At 35.2% G+C, this 16,278-nt stretch overlaps 2 protein-coding genes across 3 annotated transcripts; both read right to left on the reverse strand.

The window, feature by feature from the left end:
* Nucleotides 1-13: 13 nt before the first annotated feature.
* Nucleotides 14-6,718, reverse strand: birc5a (baculoviral IAP repeat containing 5a). Of its 2 annotated transcripts, none has more exons than XM_046853579.1 (4): nucleotides 6,474-6,718; nucleotides 6,188-6,297; nucleotides 4,595-4,712; nucleotides 14-878 (listed from the first exon to the last, which is right to left on the reverse strand). In XM_046853579.1, the coding sequence occupies exons 1-4, from the start codon at nucleotides 6,579-6,581 to the stop codon at nucleotides 789-791; spliced, it is 426 nt and encodes a 141-aa protein (XP_046709535.1). In that variant the 5' UTR covers nucleotides 6,582-6,718; the 3' UTR covers nucleotides 14-788. The 2 variants fall into 2 exon arrangements, with proteins under 2 accessions (XP_046709535.1, XP_046709534.1); XM_046853578.1 differs by lacking the exon at nucleotides 14-878 and adding an exon at nucleotides 986-1,384 and having other exon boundaries at nucleotides 6,474-6,704.
* A 632-nt stretch (nucleotides 6,719-7,350) lies between these two features.
* Nucleotides 7,351-15,437, reverse strand: fscn2b (fascin actin-bundling protein 2b, retinal). Its single transcript, XM_046853574.1, has 5 exons — nucleotides 14,608-15,437; nucleotides 9,161-9,317; nucleotides 8,384-8,505; nucleotides 8,075-8,242; nucleotides 7,351-7,892 (listed from the first exon to the last, which is right to left on the reverse strand). Exons 1-5 carry the CDS (start codon nucleotides 15,425-15,427, stop codon nucleotides 7,687-7,689), a joined length of 1,473 nt encoding a protein of 490 aa, XP_046709530.1. The 5' UTR covers nucleotides 15,428-15,437; the 3' UTR covers nucleotides 7,351-7,686.
* Nucleotides 15,438-16,278: the final 841 nt, after the last annotated feature.

Below are 16,278 nucleotides of genomic sequence, written 5' to 3' on the forward strand. Positions count from 1 at the left end.
AATTGCACTAAAGTTAGTCTTTATGCAATATGTTTATTAGAGACGAAGCCATGCAAGGCGGAGAAACAAGGCGTCATTTACAGAGATAATGAGCACCACCTCTCAAAGCCTTCTATATTACAAAAAAAAAAAAAAAGCAATTTAATATCTTTGTCGCGTTAACCCCGAGAGTCTGCTTGATAACGTCATAGAAAACGCTTAAATGTCCGCCAAACTCTCCGCCAATTGGAGGCATTAGATCTGAATAAACATGAGCATATTCATAAACAGAACCACTTACTCATTTACTGCATCGGGTCCCGTGAAAATGATATTAATTAATAAATATATCTCCGTCTTCGCCTTTCAAAATAATCAGATTTAATTAATTTGCTTTAACTTTAGATTTGTCTAAAAAAAAAATGCAAAAGAAACATTTCCGTTCAGAAAATAAAACATGCAAAAAATGTCAACATGAAAGTGTGTGCATGAATTTAAAATGATTTCTTTGATCAAGCTTTCTGAACTGTTCAACAATACAAATCCATGCTTGTGGCTAATCTACAAAATACAGCAAATATAAAAGTTTGTGGATACTGATCAATCACACTTATACCAGCGAAAACATTCCAGAGTTTTCCCTCTGTTTGGTGTTAAAGTAGCCTTTATTTTTCTGGGCACACTGAAGAAATGCGTGTCCACAAGTCAGAGGGTCATATCAGCCCTGTGTGTAGTCAGCATTTTACTTCATCCCCAAGTTGTTTGTTGGGGTTCAGCAGATCACTTCGGTTCTTCCACTACAACCATATTCATATCTGTATGGAGTTCACGTTGTGCACAGGGACATCATGCTGGAACACACTGGGGCCTTTTAGCTGCACTGAAGGGAAACTGTAATGCTACAAAAAACAAAACAAAAAAACCTTCTAAGCAAATACAGTGTGCTTCCAGCTTTGGGGCAGCTGTTTGGGGATAGTCAAGAGTCCACAATCATATACTCAATAACTATTATACATCACACTAGTAGGTTTATTTAAAATATTTGTCATGTCAACAGGCAAAATATTTGTCTTATTAACCTACTATAATCACTGGTGCATACATTGCAGAAGATTCCAAAAAGTGAATTTACTAGAGAGAACATAAATCCCAAACATTCCAGCATTCAATACACAAAAAAATCCACAGAGACGAGCTATATACATATACACAAACTTTACGCTTTCCAAATGATTCAAACACCTGCAAGAGATCAAATACAACTGGAAATAATGTCTTGTGAAAAATAATAGCAGAAGGATCTTTATTATCTTCATTCTTCACCCATTGCAGACTGGAGAATCTGCCCCCTTTTCAACTTCACAGCTTCTTCAAATTTCTCAACAGCCTGACCGCACATCTTTTTCTATTCGGAAAAAGGGAAGAGGGAAAGGAAAATAAAAAGGGAAAAAAAAAAAGAAAGCATGCTTCAGTGTGTACTCATGTCATAAGCAACCAGCCAACAAGGGACGATGCTAAGAGCATAACAAATACAAAGTTGTATTTTGCAGCACCATCCATAAATGCTTTGACTAACTGTAGTGTTTAATCGTACTTTGTAGATAGTAGAGCTGCAACAATTAGTCGATTAAATCGCTATTTATCAATAATGAAATTTGTCGTCAACGAATGCCGTTATTGATTATTTGGGCTCAAGTCATGGGTTAGTGTGACGAAATGGTGGAGTGGACAGATCAACTGGAAAAAGTGTGCATCCAAAGTCATCCATAGCAACAAAGACTGCTGCCTGCAACTTATGCAAAAGTGGAGTTTGTGTGGCATGGAAGTGCCACAGTGATGCACGAGCACATCTAATCCTCATGTGAAAATGGTACAGTTTAATGAAGTGCAAGTGTGTAAACTTAAGTTTGGGAAAGTCGCACTGGATCTGTTCTGGTGTTACACAATCAGCTCGCTCACGACATGGTGATGGATTCAATTAAAACAGTGCAAACAAACAAACCTAAAAGCAACAAATAACAGCAGCAGTAAACAAATACTTTTTTAGTCACTGTTGTGGTTTTCAGCGAATGATTATGCATTTGTAAACAACTGCATTTTATTCCTTTTTTTAAAAAGATTTTTATCAGGCCCGTTTCCGTTTCTCCATTTCATTCCCATTTTACACACCAGATTCCAAAAAAGTTGGGACACTGGATATAACTTTCAGCATTGATGGCGCCTTTCCAGATGACATGGCGTCCCAGTTTTCCAAAAAGAACTTCAAATTTTGATTCGTCTGACCACAGAACAGTTTTCCCACTTTGCCACAGTCCATTTGAAATGCGCCTTGGCATAGAGAAAACAGCTGCGCTTCTGGATCATGTTTAGATATGGCTTCTTTTTTTACCTATAGAGTTTTAGCCAGCAACGGCGAATGGCACGGTGGATTGTGTTGAACAAGGTTGTGTTTACCGACAATGTTTTCTGGAAGTGTTCCTGAGCCCAGGTTGTGATTTCCATTACAGTAGTATTCCTGTATGTGATGCAGTGCCGTCTAAGGGCCCGAAGATCACGGGCATCCAGTAATCAAATCAGACAAATAAAATTTAATTTGTCTGATTTGATTACTGGATGCCCGTGATCTTTGGGCCCTTAGATGGAACTGCATCACTTACAGGAATGCTACTGTATGGTTTTATGGCCTTGACCCTTACGCACAGATATTGTTCCAGAATCTCTGAATCTTTGGATGATATTATGCACTGTAGATGATAACTTTAAACTCTTTGTAATTTTTCTCAGAGAAACTCCTTTCTGATTTTGCTCCACTATTTTTCACCGCAGCATTGGGGGAATTGCTGATCCTCTGCCCATCTTGACCTCTGAGAGACACTGCCACTCTGAGAGGCCCTTTTTATTCCCAATCATGTTGCCAATTGACCTAATAAGTCCTCCAAGCTGTTCCTTATATGTACATTTAACTTTGCCGGCCTCTGATTGCTACCTGTCCCAACTTTTTTTTGGAATGTGTAGCTCTCATGAAATCCAAAATGAGCCGATATTTTGATATTTTAAAATGTCTCACTTTCAACATTTTATATTTTATTTATATTCTATTGTGAATAAAATATAAGTTTATGAGATTTGTAAATTATTGCATTTTTTAATCACAATTTGTACAGTGTCCCAACTTTTTTGGAATCTGGTTTGTATATCATTCATCTACAACAGTGAACTTCACTCAGCTTGTTTTCAAACGTGATTTACTGCGGCTTTACTGCGTTCAAATGCTTGTTTTTAATGTTTGTATATTTAATTTATGCATATCATGAAATTATTATAGAAAATGTATTACATATTCTAGATGCTTATATATATATATATATATATATATATATATATATATATATATATATATATATATATATATATATATATATATATATATATATATATAGTTAAAAATGTTATATAATTTATATTGATAATTATAACAGCCATCAGCAATTACCATTAAAACAATAATAAAAATATATATATATATATATATATATATATATATAATTTTTAATATAAAGCCTAGCCTAGCAGATAGGTAGTAGGATAGGCTTTGATGAGACAGTGACCAGGATAAAGCTGTTACTGATTAAGACTTTTAGGGGGCATATCACACTTTTTTGATAGGAAATGGACCATTTGCCATCATTACTATTTAGTAGGGGTGTACAGGTACATGTATTCATATTGAAAGTCTTCAGTTCTGGAATACGCGTACCAAAGGCAATCCTTTTGATTTGTGGAACATAGTTAGAACCCAAGTCTACCCCCAGGAACGTATTAAGTGGCAGACCTCAAGTTTGTCCAGTCTCCGCCTGGCACTTTAAATGCAAATATATTTATATAAACTAACTGTGTTGATTTATTTATAAAAAAAAAAAAAAAAAGCAATTTTATGTTTTGCATTTCTATCCATAAATTTTACGAAATTGAACAGAACTGTGACTTAAGGACCGAGCTACATACCGAACCATGTATACCCGGCGTACATTTTCTTTATAAAAAAAAAAAAAAACAGCATTGAATTTTATTAAAACCTTTAAATTCTTTGACACCTGTAGCCATAACGAATCATTCTACCCTACAGAAAGATGGGCCATAACATACACAACATGTTCTTCTGTGAGAAGTAGGCAGTAGCATGCCTTCAGAAAGGCATACATTTCAAAACCTTACATTTAATAGCTTAAAAATCCATAATTAAAAAGTCTGGTAAACACTTTAGAGAAAGCATATTTAGAACAACATACACATGCTGTAATGTTTAAAACCATCACCTAAAAGAATCAGTTAATAAGTTAATAAAGGCATTTGTAACAGTAGGGGGATATAAAAAAATTATTTTCTTGTTTGTTTCCCCCAGAGTAGAAAGCACTGCACTGTAAATACATATGAACTCTGGTTTTGTGTTTGAATTGTGTGAAAGTGTTATTCCAATCGAATTCTTATGCACTACAATATGAGTGAACAAATTTGTAAATAAAACTTTGCATAGACATCAATCAGAAATATTGGAAATTATGTTGTGATCATGTATGCAAGCAACATACGAGTTTAGCTTTATCTTAATACTTACAATGATAAATTTCTGCCTCTCTTTCTGAAGCCTGAGAAACTCCTCCACTGTCAGACTCTCCACAGGTTTCTTCAATGCAATAAAATTGCAGCTTGATGAATGTGCTTTATGTTCCTTTCTAAATAATGAAGAAAAAAATAAAACAAAGGGAAAAAACATAATTAAAAGCAGGAACTTGATATAGAATGTTTTGATATTTAGATTTGTTAACAAAACATCCTTTTATAAAAAGAATTCATGAAACAAACAACCCCAATATGGTGCATACTATTCATATAAGTGATTTCCATCAGTATTTTTGTCATGTTAAAGTATGTGTATAATTGTGTGTGTGTGTGTGTATATATATATATATATATATATATATATATATATATATATATATATATATATATATATATATATATCTCACACACATACATATATATATATATATATATATACATATATATGTGTATATATATATATATATATATATATATATATATATATATATATATACACACACACACACACATATATAATAAGTCTTTGTATTTGTGAATTTTCCTTTTTTTGTGAATTTTCCTTTTAGGTCTGTGTTTACTATCATATTTTCAACAGCTTTAAGAGTGTGTATTACTGTCAGCCAGTCCAGTACTATGGTTTAATGTTAAATGTTATTGGACATTACAAAAAAAATTATATTTGGTACAAATGTAAAGACCCCTAAAACATGCTTGGGCTTTATTAATGCAGAATATTAAAATGTATGTAATATATATTTTAATAATTTCTAATATATGCATCAGCATTATTTGATTGTTCAGAAGGTCTCATATCCACCGACAAATATTTCATGCAAGTGTATTATGGTGGACCAATTAATTTTGAGCTTCTTTAAGGTTGCATCATTTCATTAGTTACACGAAGAGGAAGGGGAAGGTGGCATGTGAACTGTGTGCTAAAAATTGTGTTGTCATTTTGAGAGACCAAGTATATTCTTTGTAATTTAAGGCCCAAAGTGTAAGGGCACAAGCCTCGTTTGGTTTGTTTGTATGCTTCAAGTATTTTTCTTTTCCCTGTTGTTAAATTCGCATTGCATTCTGCATTGATGAAGTTCGTCATGGACTCATGGTGCTGAGTTTTTTCGGGTTTCCTTCTAAAAATTAGTATTACCTGAAGTCATGTCGGGCTTTTGATATTTCTTTCCTGTTTCTAAATTGTTCTACTTTGGCAAGGTTGTGAATTCTCAGCTCATGTGCTGAAATATAAATAAGAACTGTTTCACATAAGTCAGTTGTATATTGATTGTTGAGTGATATATTTGTATAAAAAAGTAATTTACAACTGTTTTAAATTAAAAAGACAAAATCACCGGACAAATTCACCATGTATCTGTCGGGAAGTTAGGTTTATTGCTTAAGACAGCATTTAAATGAACCCCTAGGGTTAAGAGGTGGGTTACACAAAAGGTTTTACAGTGAGTAACACTGAGAACACAAAATCATGACCTTTACCTGCGATATACTAAAACATTTAACAAGATCAAGATCATTACCATGAAGGTCAGTAGACAGTGATAGATATTGCGGAAGGTGGTGTTTTACTTACTCAGGATCATCTTCTGGTTCCCAGCCCTCCAGCTCTTTCAGACAGAAGAAGCACTGGGCGATATCAGGACAGTTCTCAGAAGGCACATGAATGAATCCTGCCTTAGCCATCTACAACAGGAAGAACCTTCAACCTTCATATCCACTCCTTCCACAGTAAAAAAAAAATAAACCCTACCAAACATATCTTAACAAAAGCCCCATTCATATGTGTATAAATAAACATCTTATATTACAGCTGAAAACTGTAAATTGTGTTGTGTCTGTTACAGACACAATGTACTTACATTCTCTGGAGTACAAACGCAGTCTTCCTGAAATGGCCAAGCATGAAAGGTTAAAAGCCTGTTATCATAAAAATATAAAGCTGTCGGTTCATCGTTAATGTTACACATAGTTTACTAGGTAACTAAACTAAATAAATAATCGTCTTTTCGCAGGAACAAACGAACACGAGGAAGCTCAGTGGTACAGTTTAAATTTCCGAGCGCACGATTTCATTGGTTAAGGTGAGACATCTAACACGCATGCGCAGATGCACACCGAAAATAGAGCGACATCTAGTGGAATTGCTGCAAATTTGTCAGGAAAAACATCAATTAAAATAAAAACCATGAAAATAAAACCATGATCATAAAGCTGCATAAGATTGCATAATTGTAAAAAATATTTTTAATGTAATTTACATCAATAACAGATCTTTTTTTATTATTTTATTCTTACTTAATCAGAGAGGGAAAATAGAGATACATACAAGTACAGAAATCTTAAATGTAGTTACAAAGTGACAATGCCAGATAGTTGATAGAAGCAATCATTAAGTTTTATCTGTTGAATTTCATTATAATGTTTTTAGCAAAAAATGTGACAAGTCCTTTTAATTAATTAATTTTTATGCAAATGCTACACTTCATTAATAAAAACATTACAAATACAGCACACTACTACTGTAGTACTTAAACTACCACTTGTGTTTAAAGACTGGAAAAGTAAAAAAAATAAATAATAATAAATAAATTAAAAAAATGAGAGAGAGAGAGAGAGAGAGAGAGAGAGAGAGAGAATTAAATAAGCCCATGGAGAAAGTGATCAAAAAGAACATTGTTGGTTAAGGGCCTTTGGCAGATACCAAGTGATGGTTTAAGAATACAAGACTTTACAAGCTTTTGGGAAAAATATTTATTGGAGAGTGCTGAAAATCAACAAAATGCATTGTGCAAATGTAGGGAAGGCTACATTAAGCTACAAAACACTTTATGTTTTAGAAACATTAACATATTAAAAGCTTTTTTTTTTTTTAGGTTAGAAGTCTTTGGTTTACTATTTATCATGTTTAAAATATGGGAGATTAACATTTAGATATTTAAGAAAGTATCAGCATATGCTAATATACAGATGAAATATCTGTTTTAGACCAACAATTCATGTTCAAAAAATGCCATGCCCCCTTTTGGAGAAACAGGATGTGTATATTAACGTCCTTAAAATGACCACTAGGTGTCAATATTCCCAGAGAGATGAGCTGTCTGCAGTTTCTCCTTCACATTTCAGTGTGCCTCCCTGGTCTCCACGCAGGTATTTGCCGTTTTTGCCCTTTATTCCAATGCGGCCATGCTCTAAGAACTCAAAGCAGAAGTCTTCAGGTGTGTCTCCATCTGAACACACCAATCCAGTGCTGGATACATACCAGAAGCGCCCTCCTGCACCTGCAAGAGTCATATCTATCACAGTTGACAACAATCTAGATTGACAGCAACTGTAAACTAGAACTGCATTTTCAATATGATATTAGTCAAACATTGATAAAAATATTCCATCTTTATTAGATAGAGACAAATTAAGACAAATAATTATAGCACTTTTGCCTTCACATAAATCAAACATTCACCTTTAATTTGGTATGCCCCATCACTGAATTGTAATGTGAATATGTCATAAACCGAGCGGTTTGCATCTAGTGTGTTAGAGTTTTTGTGATGGCACACATATCCGTTCTCGCCCCGGAGAATTAGGATGGGCCTATTGATCAGCTTCAGAATGAACTGTTCATCATCACCTGCCACAGACATGAAGAGATTCATGAAGAGTCAAAGGAAAAAATAAATAACTGCTGTTTAAAGTGAATAAAATGTTAGGATATGTTTACATTACCGTACTCTGCTACAGGTTTTATTTTGTGTTATATGCCAACACGCACCTATGGAGTCGCAAACTGCAGCAAGTTGTCCATTTTTCTTGGTGCACACATATTTTCCATTGCTAGCTTGTAGTGCCACACGTTGTCCAAGCCACACAATATCAAACATGGTGTTGGCACTTCTGCAAAGGCAGTGCAAGAAAAACATTTAGGGGACATTATTGAAATGGTATGTAAAAATTAAAGTGTGTTATATACATAATTAGTGATTGTGGTGATGTGATATAATATTTTACAGATCCTTGTTTATTGTTCTACTTATACCACAACAATCATGCCAACAAAACATTTTTTATTATTACTGAAAAGTGATTTCCCATCCTTTTTTTGTTTATCGTTATTTTGGGTTAGGGTTAGGGTTAGATACTCACAAATTTCCTGTTATAATTTTGTTAAAATAAAACACACAAAAAATTACTTTAACATTTTAACATTTTGTTATTATTTTTTTAGTATCAAAATGCCAAAGTCCTCTCCGCTGAAGACTTTCCATTGTCAGAAAACCTATTAAATGTTAATTAAAACAAAAAAGTTGGGACACTGAAAACTCCTTCAACAATTACAGATCTTTTTATGTAAAGTATGTGCCCTACAAACCTGTGAGTTGCCTCACAGACAGAACTGGTCTGATTCAAGATGCAAGATTACGGTTAACTCTAATAAAACAATAATAATATTTCAAACATTTACAAATGAGCAATAACTAATTCTGCAGGACTGCCTGAGATTGCCTGAGATGATAAAGACAATTTCTAATATTAATAATCATTGACTTACACTTCTTTGGCTGTGGATTGAATTCCTCCGTGAGCTACGAGTGTCCAGTAGTTGCCTTCATTTGTCCTGAACTTGTACTTTTTGCTTTCTTTATCAATCTCCATTTGAAAAGTCTCCATGTCTGTTTCATCATCCTGATTTGCTGAAATGTTCACACCTGTGACAAAAACATTTGACAAACTCTTATTGATTGAAGATTTCTCTTGAACTCTTATTTCTTATGAACTCTAATTGATTGAAGATTTCTAATCATCACAGGCACAACACCTCAGTCAGTGTATCTACTATATCACAGATAGTACATACACAAACATCATTACACATTTTTTTTAACTGCTAGACAGTGTTTTGTAATCTTATGGACGGAAACTATCTATTATATTACTTCTGCAATGTTTTCAGAAGTGGTCTTCCATTAAATTATACTATACCGTATATATATATATATATATATATATATATATATATATATATATATATATATATATATATATACGGTATAGTATATATCAGATCTTTTTCACAAGATCTATGTGATAAAATGCACTTCAGACCTTGTTGCACAATATCTTTGGGGATTGGGACATGAAGGACTTTGTTCGATATGCCCCAAATAGATTGCAAATGCTAATGCCCAAAGTAGATGCATCCTAAAATATCCCTTGATTATTTCCTTAATCCTTTAACAGCCCAGATCTTGAACCTTACCCCTCCTCTCTTCAATCCTCCCACTCTCCATCCTATCCCCTTGTCCCATTCTGTGCTTGTGTAATGCCGTCTGTAGAGAAATGCAAAGCTGCACGTGGGGCCCAATAAGCAGCTTTGAGTGGTGCATGTACAATTCTTCAGCCCTGACACTCAGGTTCCCAGGCAGCATAGAAAAAAAAGAAGGAGGCTGAAGCGATGCCTGTGTTTTGATGGGACACAGCAGGCTTTCTAAAACATGCTGGGACAGAAACCAGGCCTATCAGCACAACCTCTATCGCTCACCCATGGAATGCCTTTTCACGATTTTATATTCATGCTTCATGCATCTGTGCATGCTGTTTTCTGTACAATTGTTGCCTAGCAATGTATCATCAATTATTATTATATCATGCAGGCTGCTACAATTAGGAATCTATATTATCTTTTCTGCCACCACAGAGAACATGGACTGCTTATTTATCTTATTTATAATGGAATGCTTGTTTCAAAAACCCAAACCGGTTTAGATTGTAATCTGAGTGAAAGGTTTTTTGATCTCTCTGAACATGTCACTGCAGACCCTTCATCTCAGTGCCCTGTTACACTTCATTTTCCAATTTCATGTCTGATTTTGTTTTATTTTTCCACATCAGATAGAAAGTGAGAGCACAGCTGTGACTGGACTCTGTCCTTATCTACTCTTTTGATCAGTCCTCCTTCACAATGTGATGACCACAAAGCTCAATCCTACACGCTTTAGAATGACCTCAGGCCCATCACAAAATACTCCCTCTCAATTTACTAACCCTTTTCTGGGGAATGTAACAGTACCCAAAGATACTGAGACAAACAGAGAGCCTTCTGAAAACTGGAGCAGGTAGAACAGTATATGTGGACCTTGTAAAATGTCAGTTTGATTAAATTAAGTGATTCAAATAGCAACCATGTATGGCTTTATTGTCATTTCAAACATATACAGATGGTGCAGTACATAGTGAAAAGAAAGAACATTCATCAATAATAATAAAATGATACCGAACCACAAAGGTCTAAATAAATTGCATGTGTGCAAATGTGCAAAGACTGCAAGATAATACAATCATTTTTAAAATAGGTCAATAGGCACATTAGGTTTTAACTAAAAAAAGTGTCAGATGTAGCAGGTTAGGCAAAAAGATCTAAGAATTGAATCAGAATGCTATAAACTATCTAGATACATACCAGCCAGCATGTCTCATCCTTTATCTGTTTTTCACTTTTATGATGCATGAATGTGGTAAAGATTTTCTGAATAGAATGTGTGCCATATTTGCTATTTTAATGAATCACTTCATCCCACAAACCCACTTCCTCCTAACCTTGGTTACAATCCAACACTAGCAAGTCTCCAATCTCAGCAAATTTCTTCCAAATGATCAGAGAAATGGTTTTGAAAAACAGCCTTCCAATGTCACTTCTTGTTATTGATTACAAGATCATCTGAGTTTGTATTGCATCCTAGAGTGAGGCACCCAGGGCTTAATGAACCCCAGACCTGCAGTGCTGATTGGAGGACTTGTCGGAAGTCATCTTGGCCTTCCTTCATCATGAACAGACTCTCTGGGAGAAATGAACTGCTGCATCCATTAGCAGAATTACTTTGCTTAATTGCTTTTTGTATGGGATGAATATGCAGTAGATGGATAGAGACGCTTCTTTTCCATTAGCTACAACTACTCCATCTGCTGTGCACCTCTCTGTCTCTCTCTGTCTCTCTGTCTCTCTCTCTCTCTCTCTCTCTCTCTCTCTCTCTTTCACCAAAACATCTAATCTTTGGCAATGCTTCTCGGCCTCATTTTTCACAACAGTTCTTTTCATATTTGATTTTTCCAGAACAATTTAACAGCCCTTAATTATGCAACATTTTTGTCACATGAATCATGTGTATTTTTCTAATAAATAATTAATTGTGCAAACACTAAGGATAATTTTTAGCACTCTAAACGATACTAACTCTGCAACTGCATAGTAACCTGCTTAGATGCTAAAATTGTTACAAATTTAATCCTAGTAGTAAGAGAAATGCAGTCATAAATAGCATGTCCATTAGAATTTATAAGCTATAGGTAAACTGACACAATTACAAGCATCCATGAAAAAATTTGCTTTCTTCTTTAAAACTTTTGGTGTTTTACGTAGTCTATATAATATGGTACACAATTACACTCTACATTACCATTCCTTTTTTTTTGCCTGTCTGGCTAGATGGCCATCTCTCCCTGAGGGTTCTCTGATTTGCCTCCCCGTTGTGGCCTTTCTTATAACATAGTCCCCAGATAAAGAAAAGCAGTGAAAGGCTTGTGTTTCTGAAAACTGACTCCACCATCATTGAAATGACCCTGTTCACTCAATTATTTATTGCACCTTGCCGCTGTTGGGTGTCTGTATGTGAGTGTCCATGTCTTTGTGTATCCCTGCATGTGCAGGTTTTTATCCTTTACTGTGTGTCCATGATCATCATCCTACTGCGAAAGAAAAAGAGAAAGTGACGCCATGAGGATGTATGAGTGAGCATGCTTGTCTCTGTGTGTGTGTTAGCGGAGCAAACTGCGGAGAATGTAAACAGATTCTGTCCCCTATAATGCATATTCAGAGTCAATGATTTGCTACAGTAATTTATCTACTGCAGGTGGCTCAAAGTGCTTACCAGGAACACTATGATGGAGATAGAGGAAACCATTTCAGCATGCAAAGTATACATTACACTATCGCTGCAACAAGCAAGTCAACCTAGATGCCTGGTCAAAGAGGAAAACAAAAAAATGTGCACTGTGCTTGCTATCAATTTACTTAGCCAGCGAATATAAAACAGCAGCATCTGGCCAAACAATAAAGCAATGCCCAGCTGTAGAGACAGTTGCAGTAAATTATATTGCTAAGGTCATGCACGGGGCCTTTTTTCCCCCTCACCAGCTTTATAATATTATTACAATTCATGAAAATGCAACATTTGTCTGCACAAATGTGGTGATCTATTTCTTCTAAGAATGCTTGCTAAGAAGATTTAGCATTATTATTGATTTGTTTCTGTTCACTAAAACCATATCACAATTCTTGTGAAAGTAGTATTTACATTGAGGATACATAATTTGTTTAGCTTAACTTACAGGAATCATGTTAGTAATACTTAATTAATCTCTAAAGGCAATTAAAGGAAACTGTGATCTCTTTGTTTGTGAGGGGCAAGAAACTGTTTACTATTACTATAAATGCTGAGTCACATTATAACTTATAACCTAAAAAATGTTTGTTGTGTGAAATAATGAGGGTTAAACTTAGTAATATACCTTATGCACTTGAGTTTGTATTGGAAATAAAATGGAAAAATCATTAGTGATGTTTGATTACAAATATCTGAGTTACACATAAAGTGTACATATGCAAATGAAGTAAGTTATTATTAATAAAGTTGCAGAAAAGGGTATGTCTTACCCAAACTTCAATTTATCCTTAAGCAAGGTCAGCAAATGAGGCTAAACTTGTCCACAGACAACTTGGCTAACTCTACAGTATTGTAAAGTCTAAATGTGCATGGTAGACATTTATCATTTGAAAGATAACCATTTTCCTTTTATTTGCTTGTCTTACACTCTCAATTATCTTCGCTTGTTGATTCCAGGGATCTAGTTGGCTGGATGCTACAGTCTAATACTACTTACTATTACTATTTACACCTGTAAGGCTGAAAAAACTAAAAAAAAAAACCATATTCAAGTAAACACTGACCCAGCCCTGAATTACTTACAGAGAGAAAGTCTATATATATATATATATATATATATATATATATATATATATATATATATATATATATATATATATATATATATATATATATATGTTTTTTTTTTGGTTTTTTTTTTTCAATTCTTGTTGCTGGTCTTTATTGGTTATAACTAATGGACAACCTCCTGTACAGCACACAGTGGTGCTCTTGTCTCAGTTACTCAATAGGTTGATTAGTTGATGGTGATTGAAGCTGTGGTAATGAACCCTGTCATATTAAACTACTTTAGAGAACAGGGAAAAAGAAAGGCAGATCCATATCTGCTATGATGTCACAACATTTAGAAAGATCATTGGGCAAAAAACAAATATATATATATATTTTTTTCTTTTTAACTTAATTTCTAGCCTGACACTGTTTTTTCTGTGGCTGCTTTACATAGCAGAATGTAATTGCCTGCATTTCATTAAGATGTGCACAATGCTCCTAACTGTATTTGGTTAGCGCTCCAAACTATTTTTCTCTTATTAATTCCTATGCTTTCTATGACAGCCAGTGTTGTGCAAGGTATTGCTTTATCTATATATATATATATATATATATATATATATATATATATATATATATATATATATATATATATATATATATATAAATAACAAATTTAGTTATAGGCGCACAATTGCTTCTCAAAATGTGAACAAACTAGTTGTCTAATTTAAATCACCCCAGTCACAAGTTTTATAACTCAACCTTAACCCACACCTGCAAGCTTTTGTCCAATTGCCCACAATAAAGTAATAATCAGCCAATTTCAGTCGTAATGCACACCTTTGAAATGAACATTTCGCTTTGATCTGTATTTGTAACTGTGTACACTACATTATATTCCAAATTATATATATTCCAAATAAAGCATTAGTATTTAGTTACTTAATACTAATCCCTGTTACATTTAAACACATACAATGAGAATGCAACCAGCACAACTTACCTTGTCGAATGGAGACAAATCTGTTATTGGCAGCTTGAAACACCACCTGTGGATGACTCTCCTCTAGGTCAAACATCTCATCCTTGCCTGGTTTGGAGCAGCGTCCTGAGCGTAAGGTACCTGTTGGTCCCACTGGACTTAAGTATTTTCCATCACAGTCTTTAAAGGCTAACTTGCCCGATTTCAGCTCCAATGTGTATACAGTTCCACGGCCATTTTCACACAACAGTTTCCCATCATTGCTTAAGAAACGGCTATCACTGGTCTTTAGGCAGTACTTGCCATCCACATAAACCAGAGTTAAAAGAGCATCAACACCCCATGGAATGTTGCTGTCCACAGCTATTTCACTGTCAGGTGCAGACAGATGAGCATAACGCTTGCGAGCTACGCTTAGCAAGTTGGCTTGTGGGTGAAGAGCAAGGTGCATAGTCCAGAGTTCTGTCTCACCAATGGTCTGAGCAAAGCAAGACAGGTGGTCTTTCGACCCTCCAAAGAAGCGCAGGTGTGGCTCAGACTGCAAGGCCCAGCGACCATCTGATTGCGCTACAATTATGAACCTGCATGCACTCTCCCGTGTCTCAGCTTCACAGCTCACCTTGCCATCTTTGTCAGAAGCCAGGTAGCGGCCGAGGTGGCTCTGGAAGTACACCACTTGGCCGTCAATCTCATCTTGCTCGAGGATCCAGATCTGCTTCTTCTTGAGACTTGGAGCTGAAGCATTCACTTTGAATCCAAAAGCCTCTGCTGTCAGGTAGCGATTTTCATAATTAATCAGCCCAAACTGAAGCTTGAGGGCTTTGTTGCCATTTATAGGCATTGTGGCATAGACCTCAGATAAATGCAGCAGAGTACTAAGAGTCCAGAGATGAAACCAATTACCAAACCAATTACCTCTCCTCTCTGTCTTGACCAGGTTGTCACTAACAAGCGAATTCTCAAGACCAAAGTCTACTAAATCCACCTAAACAATGTTTGTTTGTTTGCAAATTACTTTGTCTTATTTATATCTGGTTTTCTTTTTAATTTGGCTGTAGGATGTTTAAGCTTTCTTTTGGTGATTTAATAAATTCCTCTTGTGTCTCTTCCATAAAGAGGACTGCTCATGTAGTCTTTCTCCCAAGAGAGCTTAGCAAGGCTCTGTTTTTCTGTTTCCTAATCAGCTGAGATTAAAATCAGCAGGACTCAATACCTCAATCCAGTGAGCTGCTGACGTCACCTTGATCCCACCAGTTCCTTTTCTTCTTGACCAGCTCACTCCCTTCCTGTCCTTCTCTCCATCTCACTCATTCTTTCTAAAATCATTCACCAGCCATAGCCTCTTTGCCCTACCAGCAACCACTTGTGGGATTACTGAATCCTAAAGAGACATGGTCTGGGGCTGTCTTAAACAGTGTAACTACTCAGCACCACTTTCTTGTCTGCGTAATTCCTGTCCTTTCCTTCTTTGCAGACTTTCTTTTTTATTCATATATTAGTTTTCCAACCACTCTTTAGTTTTTCTTCAGATAGCAGCATCTTTGAATTTCAACAAACAGACCTTTGGTAAGATGTTGATATTTTTAGTACACACAGGTATTACCAGGCAATTTTGTTGTTACTCAGCACAAATAATGTATCCACTCTTGTGACGTGCATTACCTGCGACCCTCGTCTCTTTCTTCATCTTCT

Source organism: Silurus meridionalis, chromosome 7, assembly GCF_014805685.1.
Source record: "Silurus meridionalis isolate SWU-2019-XX chromosome 7, ASM1480568v1, whole genome shotgun sequence".
NCBI lineage: Eukaryota > Metazoa > Chordata > Actinopteri > Siluriformes > Siluridae > Silurus > Silurus meridionalis.

Coding starts and splice junctions, on each gene's coding strand:
- fscn2b (XM_046853574.1), bottom strand. CDS start 15,427: ATGCCTATAAATGGCAACAAAGCCCTCAAGCTTCAGTTTGGGCTGATT. Junction 8,506..9,160: donor CAATCCACAGCCAAAGAAGT/GTAAGTCAATGA, acceptor CTGCCTTTGCAG/AAGTGCCAACACCATGTTTG. Junction 8,243..8,383: donor TGCAGTTTGCGACTCCATAG/GTGCGTGTTGGC, acceptor TGTCTGTGGCAG/GTGATGATGAACAGTTCATT.
- birc5a (XM_046853578.1), bottom strand. CDS start 6,581: ATGTGTAACATTAACGATGAACCGACAGCTTTATATTTTTATGATAAC. Junction 4,713..6,187: donor GAACCAGAAGATGATCCTGA/GTAAGTAAAACA, acceptor TTCATTATTTAG/AAAGGAACATAAAGCACATT. Junction 1,385..4,594: donor AGAGGCAGAAATTTATCATT/GTAAGTATTAAG, acceptor TTTTCCGAATAG/AAAAAGATGTGCGGTCAGGC.